Source organism: Vulpes lagopus, chromosome 9, assembly GCF_018345385.1.
Source record: "Vulpes lagopus strain Blue_001 chromosome 9, ASM1834538v1, whole genome shotgun sequence".
Taxonomy (NCBI): domain Eukaryota; kingdom Metazoa; phylum Chordata; class Mammalia; order Carnivora; family Canidae; genus Vulpes; species Vulpes lagopus.
This window is the reverse complement of record NC_054832.1, coordinates 68,511,457-68,536,376: the sequence shown is the minus strand read 5'-3', so window position 1 is coordinate 68,536,376 and position 24,920 is coordinate 68,511,457. Positions and strand designations below refer to the sequence as shown.

At 41.2% G+C, this 24,920-nt stretch overlaps 2 protein-coding genes across 3 annotated transcripts in view; one reads left to right on the top strand and one right to left on the bottom strand.

Annotated features, from left to right (window-relative positions):
* The window catches only part of CLVS1 (clavesin 1), a 175,072-nt gene extending 154,537 nt beyond the window's left edge, over window positions 1-20,535 (top strand). Inside the window, exon 6 of the mRNA XM_041769505.1 lies at window positions 18,400-20,535. Within this exon, the coding sequence (XP_041625439.1) occupies window positions 18,400-18,487 (88 nt within the window). The 3' untranslated portion in view covers window positions 18,488-20,535. The remainder of the gene's footprint in view (window positions 1-18,399) is intronic.
* ASPH (aspartate beta-hydroxylase) overlaps window positions 20,240-24,920 on the bottom strand; it is a 211,438-nt gene continuing 206,757 nt past the window's right edge. For both annotated transcript variants that reach the window (XM_041769500.1, XM_041769501.1), the window contains exon 25: window positions 20,240-22,366. In XM_041769500.1, coding sequence (XP_041625434.1) covers window positions 22,216-22,366 — 151 coding nt within the window. In that variant the 3' untranslated portion in view covers window positions 20,240-22,215. The remainder of the gene's footprint in view (window positions 22,367-24,920) is intronic.

Sequence of the window (24,920 nt, the reverse complement as noted above, 5' to 3'; positions counted from 1 at the left end):
CTGCTTGTACACTACAAGTGCCTATTTAGGAACCTAAGGGAAACCTTGCTGTACATATCATTTGGGCTTAAGGTATCCAAACTGTAGTGTTTGAGTTTTATGTTGAGGCCACAGAAGAGTATTTTTGAGCTTCCAGCATCTCATTGGAAACTCCTTCATGGTCCCACTTCAGTAGTGGCTGTTGTGTTCCTGCTACTATGGTGACCGGCCCCAGGGAGCCCTGCTTCACGTTGCTCCGCTGCTCCTCAAGATTGGCATCAGGAGGGCATGTACATGGCACTGCATTCTAATTATGGTCTGCTTGCTTCAGCTTTGTGACTTTGTGACTTCCGTGGTGACACATCTCTTTGCCTCTCTATTTGTCTTTTTTCCTCAATCTTCCCTTATCAGAGTAGACGTAGGTTCTGATCATTTTCTTCCTCTGATTTTTCTAGTTATGTGACCTTGGGTAAGTCACTTAACCTCACTGAGTCTTGGCTTCCTCAAGTATAAAGTGGCTATAACCTCAGGGGTCGCTGTTAGGGTTGAATGGCAGCAAGGGAAGCAGTCTGCAGAGCACCACAGAAGAACAGTACGATACGTGGCCAACTCCTCATTCAGCAGGAGTTATTCCCCTGAAGGCAGCTCTTCACCCTCTCCATTCCAGTGGGCTCCTGTCCTTCCCATCTGCTATTCTCTATCGCTGAACTGTTTCCTTCTCAACAGGAATCACAGTTCCACCATCACATATTTGTTGGTTTTACTCGTGTATGAAATTTCCCTTCTATATATTATATACTCACCGAGGGCAGGGATTGTGCTTTTTTTCGCCAATATGTATCCTGTGCGTCACATATTCCCAAGTATGTAATAGATGCTCAGCACATATTTTGTGAAAAAGCAAGGAAGGGGAAAGGGAGAAACTGCAGGAGAAAAAAAGAAGGGAAAAAGGAAAGAAGGAAGGCAAAAAACCCAGATGGGGAGGGAAGAAGGAAGGGAGGAAAGAAAGGTGTAACAGTAATTGCTTTTAGGAATAGGGTACTTTCTAGAGTGATGAAGAAGTTGTTGCCAACCATCCATAATAGAATAAGACAGCGACATGGTCTTTGTGATCAATGTTTGATTAGAATTTAAAATTGTTTCTGAGTTTATTAAAAACGGGCTCATTAGTCTTATTTTTTTCTCCTAGTTTCTAGAATTCCATTAATAACATTTACAATATTTAACTTTTTAAAGACTTTATTCATTTATTCATTCAACAAATATTTACCAAGTGCCTAGTAGGGATCAAGATATAGTACAGGAAAAAGTAGTTAAGAAACTGGAATTTGAAATCAGATCCTAGTGGTTCAAATTAGTAGTCATGTGACCTGAGCAGCCATCTCTCTATGGCCTTGTTTTCCTAACTCTAAGGAAGGGAGGGGAATCATAGATGAGCCTTATTATGGTGCTGCGAGGATTACATGGAGCAAAGATAAGTTTTAGCTGCTGATGATAGCCTGATTATCTCCTGCTCTGAGTCTATAATCTTTTAAGAGAGAAAGGCTTTAAACACATTACGATACAAAGGGCTGTTTCATTATCACCATGACAAGTTCTCTGAAAAACTTCAGTGTACCATGAGGGTGCATAGTGGGGACCCCAACCTGTGGTGGGACCATACTGGTGGTGAGAAAGGGCTTCTGGGAGGAGATCCCACATAAGCTGAGGCTTGAAGGATGAGAAAAAGAGTTTCCCAGGCAAAAGAAGGAGTGATATGGGAGCAGAAACCCTGCATCTGGAAGGGGCAGGGCCACTTGCAGGAACTACTGTGTTCTAACAGTTATAAGATGCTTTTTTTTTTACATTAGAAATTCCTGAGATCAGGACATGTTCTATCATTGATGACTTCCCAGAACCAATGAAATACAGAATTTAAAAAAGAAGCAAACTTAAAAACATCAGAGAGGTTAGAGAGCAGAATGTAAGGGGAAGAATGGCTGGGGAGGTATACAGGGGCCTGCTGTGCAGGGCCACGTACGTCTTGATAAGGATAGGGGACTTATAAGCAGTCAAGAGACAGCAGAAAGATTTGAAGCAGGAAAGTGATGTGAATATATTGGGTTTATTAAAAATCTCATTCTGTATGTAGTGAGAATATTCAGCTGACATGGGAGAAAGTAAGCATGAGGAGGCCATCTGGGGCTCCTGAGACAGTGAGGGCAAGAGATGATGAAAGCTTGACTATAGTGGTGGGACAGAGGCAGAGAGAAGAAGACAGACTCAAAAACATTTGGTGGGTATAATAAGACCTAATGATTTAGTGGTTTTGGGGACATCTGGGTGGCTCAGCAGTTGAGCATCTGCCTTTGGCTCAGGTCGTGATCCCAGAGTCCTGGGATGGAGTCCTGCATCAGGCTCCCCACAGGGAGCCTGCTTCTTCCTCTGCCTATGTCTCTGCCTCTCTCTCTGTCTCTCATGAATAAATAAGTAAAATCTTATAAAAATTATCTAGTGGTTATGGAAAATAAATAAAAGAGGTTTCAGGAATGACTAGAGGTCCCTGGCACATGTACCTGGATGGAAAGCAGTCCCATTTGGCAAGATGGGGAACTCTGGAGGAGGTGCTGACTGGGAGAGGTTATGAGTTCAGGTTTGGACATGGTTGGTGTGAGGACCTATGTGATATCCAGTTGGAGTAGTCACATAGGCCATTACATAGAAGGTTCAAAAGCTCAGAAAAGGAGATTCTAGAATGAATATAAATTAGGGGCTCAAAAGCATAAAGAAAGGAATGCATGTCATGGGAATGGAAGAAAATTCCAGAGTGACTGAGCATTCAAAATGGTAGGAGGTAAACCAGATGTATGATGTCCCTGAAGCCAAGGGGATAGAGTGAAGCTTCAGGAAGGGTGGAGTGGTCAACTCAATTGACTGCTGCTAGATGCTGAGTAAGATGAAGATTGAAAGGTGTCCATTGGGCCTCATGACTCAAAGGCCACATTGGTAGCCTATAGTGAAGTTATATAGCGGAGATGAGATTGCCTCAGAAGCACATGGGAGTTGAGGATTGGAGATAGAGAATAGAAACAATTATTTGGGGGTGTCTGGGTGGTGCAGTCAGTTAAGCCTCTGACTCTTGGGTTTTGGCCCTTGTAGTGATTGCAGTGTCATGAGATTGGCCCCCTGTGGGGCTCTGCACTTGGCGCAGTCTGCTTAAGACTTTCTCTCCCTCTCCCTCTGTCTCCCCTCCTCTCTCTCTCAAATAAAGAAATAAATATTAAAAAAGAAAAAAGAAACAATTATTGTGTAAAGTTTGGGCGTGGAGATGGAGGAGATATGTGTGTCTGGGGAAGTATGTGTGTGTTTTTACTACAGCTTTTGTTCTATTTTTCTTTTCTTCTTCATTATTGTCTTCCTCTTCTCTTCATCCTCTTCTTCATCTTCTTCCTCTTTATTGAAAATGGAGAGGGGAGGATATTTCATGGCACAGAGCCAGTAAAGAGGGAGAACTTGAAGACATAGGAACATAATTAGTAACACCAAGCAGGTGAGATGGTTTAGGACCCAGAACCTGACTGAAGGTTTCTGCCTCTCACTGTTGAAGAGGATCCCTTGGCAGTAACCAGACAACTGGATTTGGTGGCCTGAAGCTAGGGGAGCTCAGCTCACATGGGTCTGTTGGCTACTATTTTCCCCAGGAGGTAGGCAAGGCCTACCAGAGAGATCAAAGTGGTGTACAGGAGGTGGTTTGGGTAATGAGGCACAGAAGTGCATGAACTAAAGTGTGTGCAAATTGGGAAAGGCTTGAACTTGCTTTGGGAGAAACATAGAAGGTATAAAGCAGTTTTTAGAGGTGAAGGTGGGAGTGGTGATAATGGGTATACAGTGACCATTATACTCTTGGGTAGTGTGGGCCACATTTCTCATTAGCTACCAGGCTGACATGGAAGAGCCACATTATCGAGCCCATCCAAGGCTGGGTTTTGCTGGATTTTATTAGATAGTTCAGCATGTGGCCAAGAGGAAGACTAAGGGCTCGACCATGTAATCTCAGTTTGTAGGAAGAGAAATGAAGCTGGGAGAAGCCTCGTGCATAAGGAGGTATGGGTGTTGGCCTGGGACGGCCGCAAGCAGACAAAGGCATAGAGTTACTGACCCAAATGCTCAGGAGTCCACCATCCTGTCATTTGGCATATAAGGAAGAGGATAAATGGTGGACTGATAACTTGGATGATGCCAGTGGAAGCAGGAACAAGACCAGAGGTAGGGATTTAGCTTTGCAAAGGGGGTACTCAGTGTGGCAGATTGCATGTTTGCAGTTTTGTTTCTCAGGGCCTTGCTCAGAAGCAGGCCAAAAATAAAGGGCCAGGGCATACTTCTTGAAGGAAGAATGAATGATAAAGAAGATGTGGTCTATGTATACGATGGAATATTCCTCAGCCATTAGAAACGACAAATACCCACCATTTGCTTCGACGTGGATGGAAGTGGAGGGTATTATGCTGAGTGAAGTATGTCAATTGGAGAAGGACAAACGTTATATGGTCTCATTCATTTGGGGAATATAAAAAATAGTGAAAGGGAATAAAGTGGAAAGGAGAGAAAATGAGTGGGAAATATCAGAAAGGGAGACAGAACATGAGAGACTCCCAACTCTGGGAAACAAACTAGGGGTGGTGGAAAGGGAGGTGGGCGGGGCTTGGGGGTGACTGGGTGACAGGCACTGAGGGAGGCACTTGACGGGATGAGCACTGGGTGTTATTCTATATGTTGGCAAATTGAACACCAACCAAAAATAAATTTATGAAAAAAAGAAGAATGAATGAATGAACAGTTGGGGGGTAATATTCATAGAAATATTTTCAGAAGAATTCACTTACCTCAGGTGTTTATACCCTTGGTTAGTTTTCAGTGTTTGATGAAAGTCATAATTCAGGCTATAGATCTGCATGCATTATTGTAAAGTCTGACTTTTGTATTATTTTGAAAATCAGCCTGTACTTTCCTTTGAACCAAAGTAAAGCAATAATCCAAGTTAAATCATAGTAATCTGCTTGGTAGCTCAAATTAGAGACATAAAGCACCCTCGAATAGTGAATTGTCGAATAGTGAATTGCAGTGTTGAATATGGAGGGATTGGGAAGGTTTCTGTGGATTGGTCACAGGAAGAAAACACTGCATTCTTCTCACTCCTCGTGGAAGGTAGACGAGGTGGGATAGCTGGTCCCCACTACGGATACACAAAGGCACTGGAGCTCCATCCTTAGGAAGCAGCATGTCCCTTCGCCTGGTCCCTCTTCATCACACCACTTGATTCATTTGCTTCCCAGCACTTGTCTTTTCCCAAACTTCCCATTTGCTTATGTTTCATTGCCTGGTCAGCCCCCACCACCTCTGCTATCAAGGGTCATCTGACTGGGTCAGTCCTGTGTCGCAGCGCTTAGACCAATGCCCAGCTTGGGAAGTCGACCCCTGAGTTGGGGCATGTCCTCTCGAATGTATGAACAGCTGCAGAAGTGACAGACAGGTGTTTTTATATTAACTTTCCCTCTCTTTCATGTGAGTACCTTAAAACCAGAGATTTTTTTCCCTTCCTCAGTCAGCATATAGCACATGTTCAAACCTTGTGAAAGAATTTATTGTATGACATAGACACTGACAAAATGTGAAGTTAAATCAGGATGGCCTCAGTTCCCCAAGCCTGAATTTCTGAAATGTTTTCCTGCCTCCCACCCAAATAATTTTTCAGATACGAAGACAGATACTCCTAAACTGAGTGTGATTCTCTAGTAATAAGTAAGACATTTCACAAACTTATTTAACTCTTTAAGATATTGAGTGAACTAGAGAACAGAATCAGGAATTTGGTTTGAATGAGCCATACCTGATGAATCTTTACAGCTCTGCTGTAAAATGAAAGCAGGTTTCTGCAGTGTTAGCTTTGGACCAATGTTTTGCAAATTTTAACATGCATGCAAAGCACCAAGCTCTTTTAAAATACAGCTTCTGATTCCATAGGTCTGGGCTGAGCCTGCAAATCTGCATTTGTGACCAGCTCCCAGGTGGTGCCCATGCTGCCCATCCGGGTACCACCACCACACTAAAGGTACTTAAAAGAGGCAGGGCCCCAGACTATACTATTTTCCCACATACCAGAGTATTGGATACACATGCTCCTGGACTTGTCCTGAGCCTTCTTGAAAACTGAGCCTTTCGGGTGTTGAGAATTTTAAAATGTATAGATGTGTTTTTTTAAGTAGTTATCTTTAAAAAATAGATTTAAAATAGATAACAAGGGATGATTATTCCCATGTTATAGATAATGTGGCTAAAGTACATAGAGGTTAAATGACTTAGCCCAGGGGCACCTGGGTGGCTCAGTCAGTTAAGCATTTTCCTTCGGCTCAGGTCATGAGCTTAGGGTCCTAGAACGGAGTCCTGTGTCTGCCTCCCTGCTCAGCAGCAAGTCTGCTTCTCCCTCTTTCTCTCCTTCTGCGATCTCTCTCTCTCTCTCTCAAATAAATAAATAAAATCTTAAAAAAAAAAAAAAAAGAAAAGCAAGTTCCTCGGTCACACTGGCCTCAATCCCCATTTTAAGTGGGGGAAGATGTAGACATTCAGGAAGAAACTTGATATGCAGGCTCCTAGAGTAATATCAAAAAAGACCCATTAACATACTGTCATTTCCGTCAAAAAATAGACTTATGAAAGGTAGTTTTTATCGAGAACTCTAGCCCTCCTCTTCAAACTCAGAACAGAATGAGTCATCCTCGTTGTCTTAGTTCTTGACAGCTTTTGGTATTTTTCTACCTGCTTCCGGACATTATATGCTAGTTCTACCAAAGGGGCTCCTCTGAGGGTGTGCACCACCAATTTCAGAGGGAGGAGAATAATTAGGAACAATTAGGGATGCTCTGAAACTGACTGGCAGCTCTTTGTACCGATCTAATTCTGATGAAAGATGACTGCATTCAAAGCAGGTGGTGCAAGCACCTGCAGCCATTTGCAGTGATGCTATTTTAAGTTACGATTGGAATAGAAAAAAACCTCTCCAGAAATAATTGGCATGCAAAAAATGTATTATTTTAATGCTCCTGTGACCATCTCAGAACACCTGAATTCACATCGAAGTACCTACAGCAGTGCGTTCCATTCCTCAGAACTTGGTAAACCTACACACACACACACAGAAGAATATGGAATGATTGTAGGAGAGCCAACTGGTTCAGATATTGATTGGATCCTAAGACGTCTATAGACCTCACCCTGACACTGGGTCCCATGAAGGATTCGGACACAACACTAGTTATGACCTTGAATATTCTCCTGTTTCAGGTGTCCTAAGGTGACTCTGCTTAATAGGGATTCTTTAGTAAATTGCTCAGTAAAGTTAAAATTCCTCTGTCACATAAATAATCTGCTGCATCTCTGTTTTCTAAGTCTGTCATCTTTGGCTTTCTTCGGGGGGCAGACAAGGGCTATCCCTGCCATCAGCCAAGCAGAGTGTGAGTTGTTCATGCTCAGAAGACGAGAGTCAGGGAAGTATGAGTAAGATGGTAAACAACTCCAGTTTAAGCCATTTCTCCTCAAAAGCCCTCCAAGCACTTCATTATATCTTTCATCTCTCAGAGCCCTGTGGATGGTAATGTCCTCTCCTCATTTTACAGCTGAGAAATTGGGAGTTACTAGTGATAGGAATGCAGAGCTTCCTAAAGAGTGATGAACACCTTTGTAGAATGCAGCTGCCACTTTCTACCACGGCCTCCCCGGGCTCTTTCTCTTGTCCCTTCCTCCTGTGTCCAGGGACCTGGACTGGCTCATCTTCTGGCGGCTGAGCTCTTTCCTCAGCCACACCCAAGCTCCTCCCTTTCCCCCCCTACTTGACTTTCTCTATTGACCCAGCTGTGCTTCTGTTTAGGCCTCCCCAGCTATTTGCATGAATGCTGTACATTTAGAAGAAAGAATTTTGAAATATTATTAGGTAATGGTTACAATAGATAAAGCTAAAATCATATTAGCTATAATCCTTACAATATTTTTTTCCCAAATGAAGTTCTGCTACTTTCCTATTTTCATTCACTTGCCTAAAATCAAGGTTTTTATAAATCATAGATGATTATAGTGTTAACTTTCAGATCCATCAATAGTAATAGGAGAGATTCTTCTCTGAGAACTTTGAATATTACCAGTTTCTGATATATATATAATGTCCTTTGGTTTCTTACTAAGTTTTTGGTATTTTTAAAAATTATTTATTTATTTATTTCCTTTAAAGATTTTTATTTATTTATTCATGAGACACACACAGAGAGAGAGAGAGAGAGAGGCAGAGACATAGGCAGAGGGAGAGGCAGGCTCCAAGCAGGGAGCCCGATGTGGGACTCGATCCTGGACTCCAGGATCACTCCCTGAGCCAAAGCAAATACTTAACTGCTAAGACACCCAGGCATCCCAGTTTTTAATATTTTTTATACAGTGTAGGATAGTGTTTAAGAATGTAGATTGTAGACCTATATTTGGGTTCAGATTCTAGTTCCACAACTAACTAGGAACATTAATTAACTTCTCCGAGGCACAGTTTCTCGGTGTACAAAATGGAATTAACAATACCCACCTTGGAAGATTATCTTGAAGTTTAAACAAGGCTGATGCAGGCTAAATACCACTTAGTGCAGAATCTGGCATGCAGTAAGTGTTCAATAAATGGTTTATGGTTGTTATTGATGATGATGGTGGTGGTGGTGGTGACAATAATTATAACCAGCTGTGGAGATGGGAGACTCTCCTGTAGGTGATAATTCTAAAAGTATTCAAATAAAATGTGTGTTGAAATCTCTTTCAAAGCATTTTGACAGATTTCAGATGTGGCAAACAAGATTTACTGAGTGCCGAGGGGGACTTCCGTGCGTAGGGGAACACCCTTAGTGGCTACAGATTTGGTGGCAGCTACCCTCTGCAGCAGGAATCTACTATCTGAGCACAGATCATGTGTAGCATTAACATATTTTAAATAAACTAAAAACATGTTAACAATGACACAGGGCAATAGTTATTAAGTAGTGCCTGCAACTTTGAATTCAACATTCAGAAACTTATAGAAGGAAAAAAAAAGAAACTTACAGAAGGTAAATCATTTTGACTCCTAATATCTAAATATGCTCGACACATACTAACTGCAGGAAAGGCATTCCAAGTCCTGCCAACTCTTGTCATTTTTAGTATTTTTATGCTTTTCTGGAAGGAGGTGAAAACAAAGGTAGGGTGGTACTTAGACTATTTGAGCTAATTAGCTTCAAGTCTAAACTAGGGAAATATGAAAACTGATTTTCAAGATTTAATGATTTTTAAGAACAAATGGTGGACTCCAGTCTGGTGTAGCTCATAGAATCTTGGGGCTAAATATATCACTTCATCCAAGATTATCATTTTACAGGTAAAGAATGAGGGGCCAGAGAAGCTCCGTGAGGTACTCCACAGAGCCCACTGCAAGTGAGTGACACACTGATGAGAAAAAGCACCTAATCCCTAGCCTACTGCTCTTCCATCAGCTCACTTCTCCTCGGGCTCTTATAATAAACAGCAAAAAACATCTGCAGTCATTACATAAAGTTAATATTAATTTTGCTGTATGTGCAGAAAGAATTTATTTCTTTTTCTTTAGGTAGTTAAAATTTCTTTCTAAAGCTTTTAAAAATATTATTTATTCATTTAGAGACAAAATCAAGGTATATGTTAACCTTCATCTTAAATGACAGCAAAGTAATGGAGTCTAAACTAACAAAGTTTCACTCTAGTTAGGATTCAAGCAACACTGATACCCTGAAAACAGCTCTCATGTCTCATGGGACTTCACACGTGTCAACGGGAAGGTTAAATGACTTAATACATGGAATGAGCTTGGAACAGTGGGTATTGGCAATGACAGATACTAATGTTGCCGAGGCCCTTTAAAGATGGCTCTGCATTTTTAAATGAGGATTTGTATGTTACTGCGTATGCAGCCATAAGCATGAGGGAATAAATGAGGCTCTAGACCAATACTGCCCAGCAAAAATATGATGTGAGTCACATATGTAAAGCTCTTTGAGTTGTCTTGAAGCCACTGCAAAAATAAATAGGTGAGATTAATGATATTTTATGTAACCCAATGTATTAAAAAATTATGATTTCAATGTGTAATTTTAAAAGGCATTAATGAGACACTTTACAATCTTCTTTTATACTCTCTTCAAGACCCAGTGTAGGGATCCCTGGGTGGCTCAGTGGTTTAGCGCCTGCCTTTGGCCCAGGGTGCAATCCTGGAGTCCCCTGGATCAAGTCCCGCGTCGGGCTCCCGGCATGGAGCCTGCCTCTCCCTCTGCCTGTGTCTCTGCCTCTCTCTCTCTCTCTCTCTCTCTCTATGTCTATCATAAATAAATAAATAAATCTTTAAAAAAAAAAAAAGACCCAGTGTATACATTTACCTTTACTGCCCACCTCAACTCAGACTGGCCCAATCTTAAGTCCTCAGTAGCCACGTGTGGTCAGGGCTGTGTGTTGGACCATGTTGCTCTAGTTCTATTTACTCGCAAGTCTAATTTCACAAAAGCAATTGCTTGCATCCTTTCTGAAGGTACATGTGGCTTTTCTTGGCGCTTTTTTCACTAGTTATAAGTCAGCAGTGCCCAAGCCCATCACAGTTAAATAGAAATACATTATACATTTAAATTTGAGTTATGGTGCATATATGCAAGGGCTAAGCTGAATGTTTATCTCTCTCTAAAAATAGTTCACTTCGAAAGTAATAGAATATTTTTTCTTGGGTTAGTTTCTATATATTTCCAGTTCAGTAAATGTGGCGAATTGTTTTGTCGACATCGAGGAAGGTTTATTTGTTATTTCTTCACTTGGATGAGGTAAAGCTTTGCTGCTTTATGTGAGAAATATTTAGGCTTATTTATTAAAAAAAACATGATTTATTGATTTATGATTCATGACTTATTTGGTTCAGTAAATATTAATTGTTCCCAGAGAGCATGATCATGTTGGTGCAAGAATGATTTTGATTATGGAAAGTTTGTTAGCTGAACGGAACACATGTCTTACAAATATTCGTTAAACTTCTTATCAAGGACATTACTGAAGGCATTATCATAGAAAGAAGCTTCGCGTTACACAGTTGAAAACAACTGTAAGTATGTTGCACCTAAAGCTACATAAATAATTGCTAATCAGATGGAAGTTTCTGTGTTACTTCTAAAACTATAGGGTAAGATCATAAGGTGAACAGTCATGAGGAATAGTTTCATTGCTTATTTTGAAATTTTAAAATGCTAGTCTTTATCGACTTTGAAATGCTAGTTATCATTGACTATTAGGTTATATGATTCATGAGTACACACAATTCTCTCATAAATTTCACAGGGACACTATGGGAACGTTGAATTGAATTCATGCTTTTGTGGCTCAATTTATAAAAGAACTCAATATTCCCAGACCTTAATTTTCTTATCTGCAAAAGGGGTAGAATAATAAAAGCTAAAAATAGATGAACACATTTAGCTGAACACTTTACATGTCTCAACTCATCTAATCCTCTTTACTCCCACCTCACATGATATCATATCTCCATTTATACATGAGGAGGTGGAAATGTGCCCAACATCACAAAGCTAGTGGTGGAGCCACCTTTCACGCCCAGGCTGGAGCTCCCCAAGGGAAATTTCCTTGATACTTGAAATAGCAGGGAGAAAATTAGGCTTAATAGAATTTACCTAGAAGAATTCTTTTGGGATGCCTGGGTGGCACAGTGGTTGACCGTCTGCTTTTGGCTAAGGGTGTGATCCCAGGGTCCTGGGATCGAGTCCTGAATCAGGCTCTCTGTAGGAGCTTGTCCCTCTGCCTATGTCTCTGCCTCTCTCTCTCTCATGAATAAATACATAACATCTTTAAAATTAAAAAAAGAGTTCTTCAGAGATACATTTTTTAAAAATAGTCTTTCTGTTTAGAAGTCCTTATATAGGTTCACTAGGATATTAGGTAGTTCTGTGCTATTCCATAAAACCAAGCCTATCCTTGACTTTAAGAAATAAAACCATGACTATGGAGTCCTTCCTGGTGAAGTGGTGAAGTTGGTCCCTGCACAACAAATGGTTAGGACCCCAGTTAAATGACGGTTTGACTTAATTGCTTCTAGGGCTCTTTACATCTGTAACCCCTGTGACTCTTGATGAATGCCTACAGCTGAAGGGCGGAGTTCCTGTGCCCTTATGTGGGGTCCGCAGAGCGGAAGCTAGGCAGTGGCAGTTCATTAGTAAGAAGACTATGTGGTGGCGGCTGTTGAGATAAAGTAGCTAAACAAAGTTCTAGAGATAAACCTTTGATCGAGGGCAGAAGTCTCAGTCCAATTATGAGTCTTTGCAGAATGGACTAACTCATGGTGAATGTTTCCCATCTTCATCTTGTTCTTTCTGGGATGTAATTGCCTTCGGAATCAGTAAATTTCAACCATGGCTAGAGATCTTTGATGATATGGAGCGGGGAAAGTTCCAAACGTTGGAGATGTGGAGGAGAATAGAAAGGAAGAGGAAAGGAGAGGGAGGGAGAGAATGGACGTAATGGCAGGAAAACGAACTGTGGCTATCAAGGCTAGAAGGAAGGCCTTGTTGGGATAGTCTGCTACACCACTGAGATAACCAGGGCTGAAATAGCTCAGATCACTCCCCTGTCTGCCCTTGGGGTCAGGCTGGCTTTCAGTGTTGCAGAGAGGACCCCAGATATGAAGCCTAAAATGTTTATTTCAGTGGAAGCGTTAAGCTTCTTGGGAGAAGGCAAAGCCACTGAATGGACAGATTACCACCAAGAGTGACTTGGACGAGGAAGTTGCAAGGCGAATGGCTTCTCTGTGGTTAATGCACTAAGTGCACCATCTCAGAGCCCTCTGTTTACAAGTGGTGGAGACATTTTTATCAGTGAGCCCTTGATCAGTCTAATCCAAGAGTACTTTGACTGCTAAATATCCGGAGGGAGCCATTTAAGAAGGGTGTTTCTCTTGGCTTCTTTTATTTATACCAGTTTTTTTTTTTTTAAAGCAACATTTGCTTTCTGTTTTCTGAATTTCAACTCTTTCACAACGTACTGTGTTCCTTACATCAAATGGCCATTGTGCGACCAGGGAAATGGAATTATGTCATGCTGCAGGTGAAAAGGCTCCGGTCATCTTCTCCATCAGGGGAAATACAGATAAGAAAGAAAATGTTTCATTTGGTCCCTCATGCTCGGCTCCTCCGAACTGTTCAATTGTTACCCGTCGCTCACCCAAGACACACAGTGTATTGGCTGAGATAAGAGCCTGCATTCTGTGTGCCTGCTGTCAGTACAGGTATTGAAAGAAATCACATCGATCTAAATTTGACCCCAAGGGGAAGGAAGGAAGGGTCACCTGAACAGGGACTGTGAATGATGTCGCTGTGTGAGCAAATAGCTTTCTCTTCCCTTCCTGTCCTGCTAGAGCTAACGCCTCCCCTCCAAACCCCTCTCCTCTGGGTGCTTATCACAGTAATCCCACATCTGTGTGTCTGATGTTAGGCAACTGAAGGTAACTGAAGCAGTATTTCCACAAGAGAAGTAAGGTTCCTGAACGTTTGCTCACAGTCCCTGGCATATGTCAGGAGACATTCTCAAACAGTTCTTACTATAAGTGAGTATAAATGACTTTTGTTTGAAAATTCAATATTTGACAATTTTTTAATTTTTTCCCCCATAGTGGCTCCCCAAATCGGGGCAGGGAAAGTTTGGAAACAAATCCAACACTCATTAAAATCACAGACAACAATTTGGATGGCTAACAGTTTTCAAGATTCAAGAAAGCAGAGAGAGGGTGGAGGCATCAGCCAAATTTAAAAAAGAAGAAATTGAAGAGTCAACCACGCACCTTCGAGATGGAAGTGAAATGGTTTACCAGCAGCATATGCAAATATAGCTAAATTTTCCTCAGCTATGTGTGTGAGTGCCAGAAAGGCTAATAGCAATTCTAGGCACATCATTTCTGCTTCAACAGAAGCATGGAAAGAGGGGGAGTAAAGGAAGCAATTCTTCACTCTATTTTGAGGTGACACCTTGTGAGCAACTGGTTGATGAGGAGATGCAGGAAAGTGCCCCAGTGGCGATTTTAGAAATCTTGGCACAAGAGGAATCTTGGTTTGCCTGGGTGGTGGCAGGGAGAGGGCTGAGGATGTAAGGGAACCAATGTGAATTGGCTCCTCGGTGAGTCACAGAAGCCACACAGGTGAGTTGTCCCACAAAGGAAACTTTGCTGCAACAAATAAGGAGATCACAGGGAGTAACTTCCAAAGTCGTGACTTCCCAAGCAAGGGTGGATAGGTTCCTTTTAGTGAGGGTGGGGATGAATATTTAAAACGGGGATCCTTGTCACCATATGTAGCGGTGCACATAAGGTTGCATATGGCCTTAAGGGAACATGCCTATACGTATTTTGCATGTTCCTTAAATGAAGCTTGTGCTCCTCCTCGGGCAGAGATTTTAGTATTATAATGAAGTAAATGTCAGTAGTTCTAGAGGTCACTCTGCGGTCCTTCTGTTAAGACACAAGAAGGGGGTTTAGCTCCAGCTGGTCTGGGAGGTCTGGGTGGGCTGGAGGTCTTGTCAGGGCAGTCGCCATCACCTGAAAGGTGGTTTCAGGTTTCATTTGCCTGAGTTATAGGCAAGCTGGAAAGAGGAGCTTGAGGAAAAATGGGAGGCAAAAGCTGGTGAGTACAAGCAGGTGGGCAGCAAAGGTCAGGTCTTGGGTTCTGGCTGGTGACAAGGGCACTAGATCAACACTTAAAAGAGTGGTTACGTGGACCAGCTGGATTACGTGGACACTGGTAGCTGCAGCAGACAGAACCAGAAATCATATATAGAAGTTGCAAAAAGACAGGTTTGAGTTCAGTGTAAGCAAGAACCTTCCAGTAGAGTTGCCCCTCTAGGGACATGGAGGAGTAAGTTTCAAGAAGAGGCTGCGTGGCCCTTACTGAATTTTTTCCTACAAGTTCAATCTCAATAGGTCACTAAGGTGGCTTGTAACTCTGTGACTGTGATTCCCTTGCCATGCTGTAAAATAGAGCCAGCTGGCTTGAAGGAAGAGAAGTGCAGTTTCAAAGTCCCCAAAGTGGAACAGCCATAGATACCTTCCACTCTCACCAGGGCCTGAGGACAAAGCAGTTAGGCAGGCAGCTGTAGGGGGTGCCAGAGGGACGTGGCCACTGCAGGCAGGTAGGTGTGCCCCTCTGGTTTCCTTCATGCTTATTTTGATGGCTTCTGGGTTTTCAGCTTTTCTGTTCCTTGTGTAAATCTATTGCTCTACCTCACCCCTCTCTACACGCACACACCAAGCCCTTAACTAAAGCAGAAGGAAATGCATAGGAAAAGTGTAAAATAGTTGAGCTAGACTAGGAGCTGGGGGCTTCCTCTGCCCTGTCCCAGGAGCAAATGAATCTGTTTCACTTTATTTACTTTTAAAGATGTATTTATTTATTAGAGAGAGAAAGCACAGGAGGGGAGGGAGGAGCAAGGGGGGAGAGATAATCTTTTTTTTTTTTAAACTTACAATATTCTGTACAGTATTTTATGGTTACATTTCTTATGATGCTAATTAATTTTTTTTAAATTTTTATTTATTTATGATAGTCACAGAGAGAGAGATAGAGAGAGAGGCAGAGACATAGGCAGAGGGAGAAGCAGGCTCCATGCACCGGGAGCCTGATGTGGGATTCGATCCCGGGTATCCAGGATCGCGCCCTGGGCCAAAGGCAGGCGCCAAACCGCTGCGCCACCCAGGGATCCCGGGGAGAGATATTCTTAAGCAGACTCTGGGCTGAGCACAGAGTGAGGTTCAGTTTCATGACCCCAAGATCATGATCTGTGCCGAAATCAGGAGTTGGATGCTTAACCAACTGAGCCATCCAGGCCCCCCTACATTTCACTTTCAAAGGTTAAGCTTGATACTAAAGTTGGACTGTTTGGATTGATTTTTTTTTTTTTTAAGATTTTATTTATTCATTTGATCCCAGGATTCTGGGATCATGACCTTAGCTAAAGGCAGACGCTTAACCGACTGAGCCATCCAGGCGCCCCTGGATTGATCTTTATAGTAGAAATTGAATCTTTTGAGACAACCGTACTAATTTGCTTCTTGATTTCTTTAAGTATTCTATGGTACATACATATCCTGAATGGAGATGAGAATCTCATGCAGAAAGTTATTTTTGCTGTGAGGTGGAAGGAACATTAGGTATTTCAGCTAAACAATTCTGCAGCCTCAGGTACGGCCAAAGTGGTGTGATGGCCATAAATCTGCCCTCTATTTGTGTTGCCTTTCCTATGCTACTTTTTTCTCTTTAGATTTTTCCCCTTCTGTAAAATGGAGATCATAATAGCACCACTCCTTAGGGTTGTGGAAATGAAGTAAGGTAATACATGTAAAGAACTTATATCAATACCAGGTGCATACAAAACAAGTATGTGTTATTATGTATTGTTTTGGGAGTCCTTTCAGCCACCCCCAGGTTTAGTAATTTGCCGGAAGGACTCACAGGTCTCAGAAAAGCTGTTATACTCAGTAATGGCTTGTTATGGAAAATAATACAGATTAAAATCAGCAAAGGAGAAAAGTGTATTGGGTGGAGCCCAGGCACACTGGACCAGTCGCATGCTGCCAGTTGTCCTGACAGAGCTGCATTCTCTCAGCAGTGTATGGCAACACACACCAGGTGTGGCCAATCAGGGAAACTCACCCATGCTTTGGTGTCCAGGATTTCTGTTGGTGGAGAGGAGCCAGTCACACAGTCATGCAGTCTTCAGCTCCTCCTTCCCCACTGGCCCCCACCTGCCCTGCCCTGATATAGTGTGACCTTGACATACAAAAAAAGGCGTTTGCAATAAATCACATTGTTGGCATAACCTATATAGCCCAAAGTCTCAGGCATACAGAGACACTTTTATCAGGTGGTATACTCAAGGGGCTCAGAGGAGCCAGTCAGGGGACACTTGGAATGAGGAGGGTTTGGGCAACTCAGTCTTCTTCTTCTTCTTCTTTTTATTTTTTTATTTTTTATTTATTTTTAAAAAAGATTTTATTTATTTATTCATGGGAGACACAGAGGGGGAGAGAGAGAGAGAGAGAGAGAGAGAGAGAAACAGAGACACAGGCAGAAGAAGCAGGCCCCATGCAGGGAGCCCGACATGGGACTCGATCCAGGGTCTCCAGGATCACGCCCTGGGCCAAAGGCAGGCGCTAAACCTCTGAGCCACCCAGGGATCCCCTATTTTTTTATTTTTTAAGATTTTCATTTATTTATCCATGAGAGGCAGAGACATAGGCAGGGGGACAAGCAGGCTCCCTACAGGGAGCCTAATGCAAGTCTCGACCCCTGGACCCTGGATCCTGGATCAAGCCTGATGCAGGTCTCAAATCCTCGAACCTGGATCACAACCTGAGCCAAGGGCAGATGCTCAACCATTGAGCCCCCCAGATGCCCCCGAAACTCAGGGTTCTGAGTTAACATTTTACTGCACATTATATGTAAATTCTGCTTATTTGAACAATCAAATTCAACCATTTTCTTAATGCTTGCAATACTTTTTTTTTTTTTTTTTAGTATGCGAACATTTATTGAGTATTTATCACATGTATATCTCTTACAACTTTCTCTCTATGAGCTGGAAAATTTCAGTTTCAATCCACATTGTAAAACCAAAAAAGAAACTGTTATTATCCAATACAAGAGGACATATCAGAAACTAAAGATCGCACTATTATCATTGCAATAATGGTGATAATAGAATACTCCATAAATTTTAAGTAAAATTACACATAAAATGCTTTATGAATATTATTACTTTTAGTCCTTATCAATTAACTGTGGGAGGTAAGTAATGGTTCGATTTTACAGGTGAGAGAGTAAAGGTCTAGAGACTTTTAAGAACTCCCCCAAGGCTCCTCAGCCAGTAAAGGGCAGAGTCTACATTTAGCGATCTGATTCCAAACCTCATGGTCTTAACATCATGCATGATAGTTTACTATGACATTGAGAAACCATAGGCTCTAAAAAAGTATTTTGAAACATTAAAAAAAAATTCCAACAGGATTTACTCTATTTGATACATCTCAAGATCCATAGAATTGTTGAGACACTGGGGCAGAGTTGTGGCTAGAACACGTGTTGCTTTTACCAGCCGAAGAGATCTCAGCAAAGAAGCTTCTAAGATGCCTCTCCCCCTAAATATGTGATATAGAAGGCAGAAAAGCAAAAAGAGAGATACAAAAAGATGGAAAGTTTGTAGTTATTTTGAGTGTTTTGATTAATAAGGGGAACATAAATCTGAATGTTCTCCAAGATTACAAAATTGTTGCCACATGAATTGTCTGTAATTGTATCTTTCTCCTTCTCCTATTTTTAGGTCCCAGTCTGTGGTGGAAGCTGGCACCCTGAAACATGAGGAGAAGGGAGAGAATGAGAATACTCAGCCACTCCTGGCTCTGGACTGAACCCCGAGTCACCCCATGCTCTCGCAGATCGCCAGCCTTCAGTGGTATCAGCCACCCAGGAAGCACATGCGCAACTGACCCACACAGACACGTGCGTTCCGCTTGACACAAGGCCCTCCACTCCTGCCACCTAGTATTGACTGTCACCAGCCATTGGTCTGAGCAGCCAAAGTTGAACAAAGACTTGAGAGATGCTTTTTTTCCACTGGGGGACTGGAGGTGAAGCAAGGCAGTTATGTAAACATGATCCCCCCTCCCTCATATTTATGGTAGTAAAATAATTGAAAAAAGAAAAACTAAATTTGATGCATACGCTGCATTAGTACAAGGATTTTTCTGAGGTACCGCAGACACCCTCTCCAGGTTTTGTGATTTAAGATTAAGTGCATTTCCAAGTAGATACATCAGAGTTAAACTGTGCAGACACAATTGTCAAGCTTGATGTAGGGCAAGGCCCCAAGACAGTAGTATCTCCAGTAATTTCCATTCTTATTGAATTATTTTTTTTGACCTCATCACCAGCATCGAATTGTTCAGCCTAAGGGCATGTTCTTGTAGGTCTGGCTATTTGCGGGGTTTGCTTATTTTGATTATCCTGCAAGAATGATTGTGACGTCACATCTTTTGTCAGGCCACCAGCTGATTACCATGATCTGACTTTAAAAGAAGACACACACAACTTGGAATATGATTATTTCATCTTAATAACGTGACTTCCCACAGGCAACATGAGTCTGCAGGGCGGGGGAGGGGGGAGGGGGGGCGGGGTCTCATTGAAACACATGTCAGTGATTAATGGATCCATTCAAATGGCCTCACTTGGGTCACTACACGAAAGAAAAGCAGTTAGCCCCTCACTCTCCTGCAACCAGTTAAAGGTGTGGAGAAGGGAGCTGGCTGTTGCTGAGAGGGTAGGGACCAATCATGGAGGAAGACCCTTAAAGATGGCTAAATACACAAGTACTGACAATAAGAGATTAGGAATGCGGGATAAAATGCCAAAGATCATTTTATTTCTTTGTCTATTCTCCTTAGAAATGGAGCCCCCAACTATCCATCCAAAGGAAATTAAATTAAAATAAACAGATATCATAGGATATGATATCCTTACTTGTGCCATGTTTCCCCCAATCAGTTGTATGTTTTTAGGTACCTCATCCTCCCAGTTATCTGCATGACATGGGCATTTATTAGTATGACCAGTTGGTGCTCAGTGTCAAATAAAAAATATTTTGGTTGATGATGGGCAGAAAAATATGATTTTATGTTCTAAGGATTTGGGAGAGTTAGCTAAAAAATTAAAAGAAAAGAGGTGATCAAGTGGCCATAATCACCCTCAATAAGCATTATTACTAATCTTAACCATTTATGACATCTCTTTCTCAATGAATCTATTGTTTTAATTTTTTTTCTACTGGCAGAGGAGAATAAGAGAATTTTTGTATTCTACCCTTGAAATAAAATTGAAATAGAATTAAAAATATTTCTCAACCAATTGTATCATGGTATAAATAAAACCAATTCATTTTGTGTAGACATTTCAAATAACAAAATAGTAACACTGAAATAATTCTACCAATGCAGTGACTGAAACACTTTTCTTATATTCCATGACATAGGGAAGAAAGATAAAGAATTAAAGTGAATTAGAAAATCCATTTTATTACTTGGGTTTATAAAATAGTTGTGGGATCCAAGTATTTAAAATGCTATTGGAATCGATTATTGCCAACGTTTTTGCAACAGTTATAATATTCCTGGCTTTTCAATTGGCAATATTTAGAATCCTACTGTAGTGACCTGATTTTAAATACCATATTATAATTATTAAGTCAAGAGCTAGTTTTTATTCTATTCCATGATTTCATTAAATGAATGTAAGATGATGGTTTAACATTGACAACTTCTACTTTAAATTTCTTTATGTGTATGCAATATACATACAAGAACCAAATTCAATAAGTGACATGAATGTTATCACACGAGCATTGGATTGTATTGTCCTTTGTCAGTCATTTCTTCTGTTCAATAAATACTGAAGGACATGACACCTTTTTATTTTTCAAGAGCTTGCTTTTTCTTCTGGACCTTGGCAATTAATTTTGAGACTTTCCTCACATTCTTCTTCATCTATTTTAGTGGTATTGTTGTGGCAAAACAGAAGGGAACAGGACAAATATTTTGCAAACCCTACTAACTGGAAGCTATTGTCAAGCAGAAAGGATACATTTCAATGGTAAAGAACTCTTTTCAAAAGAGACAAATAAATCATCCTCCTTTGCCCTTAGATGGAAAGGAAGCACAAGTATTTATTTCTCCCTGGGAATGAAATCTGATAACCTCTGTGTCATTTCTTCAGCATTTTTGTTCATATTGGCTTAAAATTCAGGTGCATGAATATCATTACATTCATATAGCTAACATGTCTAGTTTTGATTGGAAACATGCAATATTTAATGCATTAATACTCTTCTCAATAATTTGATCATCTTTGGAATAAGTAGGCATGAAAATTTCTCAACTGTTATTTCTATGCTGTGGCTAACACTGAAGCTAAACTATGGATAACAGTAGCTACTTCAAAGCTATGCTTAAATGGCATAAAGTTTCTCCAGCCAAGGGAATGGAAGAGTCTTCCAAACTCTTTCAAAGAAGAAGGCAATCTACACAAGCTGAACCCAGGACTAAGATCCTGGCATTCTTGCTTGGTCTTCCACTTTGCCATCCTTCATATTTTTACAAAATTGCGATGGGAACACACATAAGGACCTCTTCGCTCACAGGGATCTACAATAGGCCAAGAGACTCTGGATTCCAGCCTTGTCTCAGATGGCAAAGAGGCCGAAGAGCCAGATGTCCTAGCAGCTACCTATTTACCTGATCCTGAGAGGAAATGTTTACTTTGAGAAATTTCTTTCAAGTTCTAATTCTTAGCACTAAAAAGTGTACATGTGGCACTGCTATGACTCAATATAAAATGATTCCATGTCCTGTTGCAGGATGCAAAGCTCCTCTTGGGAAGACAGAGTCTCTACCATTTGCATGGAGAGCACAGAAATGAAGACAAGGCTTTCAGTGAAGCTAAAAAAGCAAATAGACTCAGTGGGTAGGAAGCAGTACAGTTCCTAGACATCAGCATAATTACATCTTTCTCCTTCGTATTAGGAAAATAAAATTGCTTTTTTATGGGTGTCTTTTACTAAAGATAATTAGAAGAGGGAAGTCTGAGTTGACGAGGGAAGTTACCATTAAGCAGCAAGAAGTAAAGCATTTACAGAGCTTATTATTAAACTCAACAAAAAAGTAGTGGTGAGTGATGACAAAATCACCCAGCTACCCTAGAAATATATAACTGCATAGAAAAATTACAAACTAAAATGATCCATTCACAGTTTCTACATGTATTCTCACTGTACACTGATTCAGGCCTCTTTTAAGGGGGAAAAGTATCTTTGGCTGACAAGACAGAAGCGATCATGTATTCACCTGAAATACGGCACCAGATGGGTGCTGTCGTGGGGGGAAGTACAGCAGGGTGCTTTCTACATGAACTGCAGCAAGGCAAATATCCCATTTAGTGTCTTCTAACCCTAGGAAGAACCTTAGAATTTGGGGGCTGCACATCAAGGAAATTAAGGCTTCTCAAACTTGGAACCTCTAGTCCTATACCCGAGGAGATAGAGCCAGAAAGGCAGCCTCTCTCGTGTGTCCCAAGCCTACACAATATGCTAAATGGCAGGAAGGCTGTGTCTCTGCTGGGGTGTCAGCTCTGGGTGCCACACATCCACGATGAATATCAGCCGGAAAGACGTAGCGTCCTGCCACACCTCATGCTCGAAAGAATCATCAAAGATGAGCACCTTGCCTTCTTCCCATGTCCTGAAACAGAAAAATATGGATTCAGATGCCTGAGAATCAATCTCTGGCTACATGCAGAGAATTATTCCTGGTCCAGGCCTACGTGAGGCTTGTTTAGTCAAGCAATCAGTCAGATGTATGCTAATGGTGACTTCTTGATCAGTGACTGCCTGCTATCCTCCCTGCCCCTTCAGAGACTGGTCTCGACCTATGGGTGGCACCCAGGTCTTGGGCATCTCAATGCCCCCTGGAGGCTACCTGGCATGGCGCCAGAGCATCTCCAAGTGATTTTCTCAACCCCTTCCATTTGTTAAAGTTCCATTTTATGGAAGAAAGTTCCATTTTATGGAAGGGCAGATTGGGAATGAATTTTGTTTATATTTTTAATGTCATCTGCAATGTAAGTGGGTTATCCATGGAATATTTTAAGTCAATGCTGCAGAACACCCTTCAGGGCCTCCAGCATTACTTCATAAAATATGTGTATAGGAGCTAAGACCTAAACATAGTGCTCGTCTAAATAAAGAAATCAAGAGAGAAATGTGCAGGGGCAATTACACAATGCTTTTCAAATCCAAAGGAAGTTTATTACTCATGCTAATGTTCTCCTCTTGTTAAAATAGGCATTAATTGCCAATATATTACATACTAAGTTATGTCTTTAAAATGAAATTTTTACTAGGAAATTTACTGTAGATATTAAAATTCCACTCAAGTATTTGAAATTTTAAATCAGGCATTAGCAAATAATTAAAATTATAGGATAGAAAATGCTAGCTTGATTTCAAGTTACTGCATTATCATAAGGAAGTTTTCCTTAGGAAAATTATTTGTGCCTTTTTATGCTCATTACTAGGTGATTAATCAATATTAAATTAGGTAATATTTCATACTGCAAGGTTTCTCAGCCTTGGCTTTAGTGACATTTAGGGCCTGATAATTTGTTTTTGGGGGTTATCCTGTGCTCTACGTATGTTTGGCAGCATCTCTGGCTTCTACCCACTAGCTGCCAGAAGCATGCACTCTCCCACAGTCATGAGAACCAAAAATGCCAAATGTCTCTGTGGGGTGGCGATGGGAGAGTGAGGGGCAAATTCATCCCAGACATATTGCATTCATCTGACAACAGCACTTCTCAGTTATTTAAAGGCAATGATAAAGTAATGAATATTTGCAAGTTAAAAGTTCCTTGAAATTGAGAATCAACCTCCACTTCTGCTCCCATCCCCACCTTCCTGCCCCATTTTCTACGCTGTCTCACACACCTAGCCTAATAACTTCCATTCAATAAACACTGCTTAGCATTTCGATATGATTCCTCTTAAGGATCAAAGAGTTCTACTGGAGTTCCATCCAAGTGTAACAACCAACAACAGAAATAAATAGACATGGGAACAAATGACAGAATATGTATTATTACCATGCAAAAACCAAATCTGAAAGGTAAAGTCAAGAAAAGAAAAAAAAAATGACAAGAAAAACGAAGTGAAATGATCTGTGGTATATACAGTCTGGTGACTTTCTAGGTCTTAGTGTTATTGGTGAGATTATGCAATGTCCATGGGTACCACTGAAAAACTTAAACAGGCAAAAGATAAGGGGGGGGGTTGTACTCTCAAAAGGGAAAAGCAGGGCACCCATGTGTACAGCAGCAATACTGATAGTAGTCAAAAAGTGGTGGCAACCCTAGTGTCCACTGACCAACGAGTGGATAAAATGTGGTATAAGCAGTCAATGAAATATTATTCAGGCTTAGATGAAAGGAAAATCCAGACAATGCTACAACATGGGCATTATGACATTTTGCTAAGTGAAATAAAGCAATCACACAAGAAGAAATATCGCATGATTCCGCTTATAGGCAGTACCTAGAGTTATCAAATCCACACAGATAGAAAGAATGATGGTGAGTTGTTGTTTTGTGTGTGCGGGGCTTTAGTAAGGTGAAGAGTCCTGCGGATGGTTGGATACTGGCGATGGAAGCACAATATGATCCTACGTAACACCACCAAACTGTATGCACATTTAGAAATGGGTTGGTAACTTTTATGTTATGTGCACTTCACCACTATTGAAAAGGAAAAAAAAAAAGGGAAAGGCAAAGGGGAACGTGGTAGAAGAGAGAGGGGGAGTGAAACAGCATGGCACAAAGAACAAGTTATGGCCCTGAAGGGAAACGTATTTAAGCTTCTTGGCTCTGCCATTTACTACTATGCGACCTGGGCTGAGTTACTCGGCATACATGAGCCTTTGGGTCTTTATCAGCACAGCTGCTGTGAGGATTAGCATCTGACGGGCACATGGTAGATATTCGATTAATGATAGAGAACATAAAACAGAGGTTGAAGAAAAATACAGGGAAAAAATAGAGACAAGATAAAAGAGGTGATAATGTATGGAAGTGGTATAATGTTACCAAAAATAACCTTGGCTTCATGCCCTATGAATTTGCCTTCATTTGAGAAAACTGAAAATCTTCCAAGGGGGTGAGATATCAAAAATCCTTCAGAGAATCTGCAAAGTACACTTTGTGTTGCAATGACAAGTGGTTCTCAATGTTTTCTGAGTGGCAAAT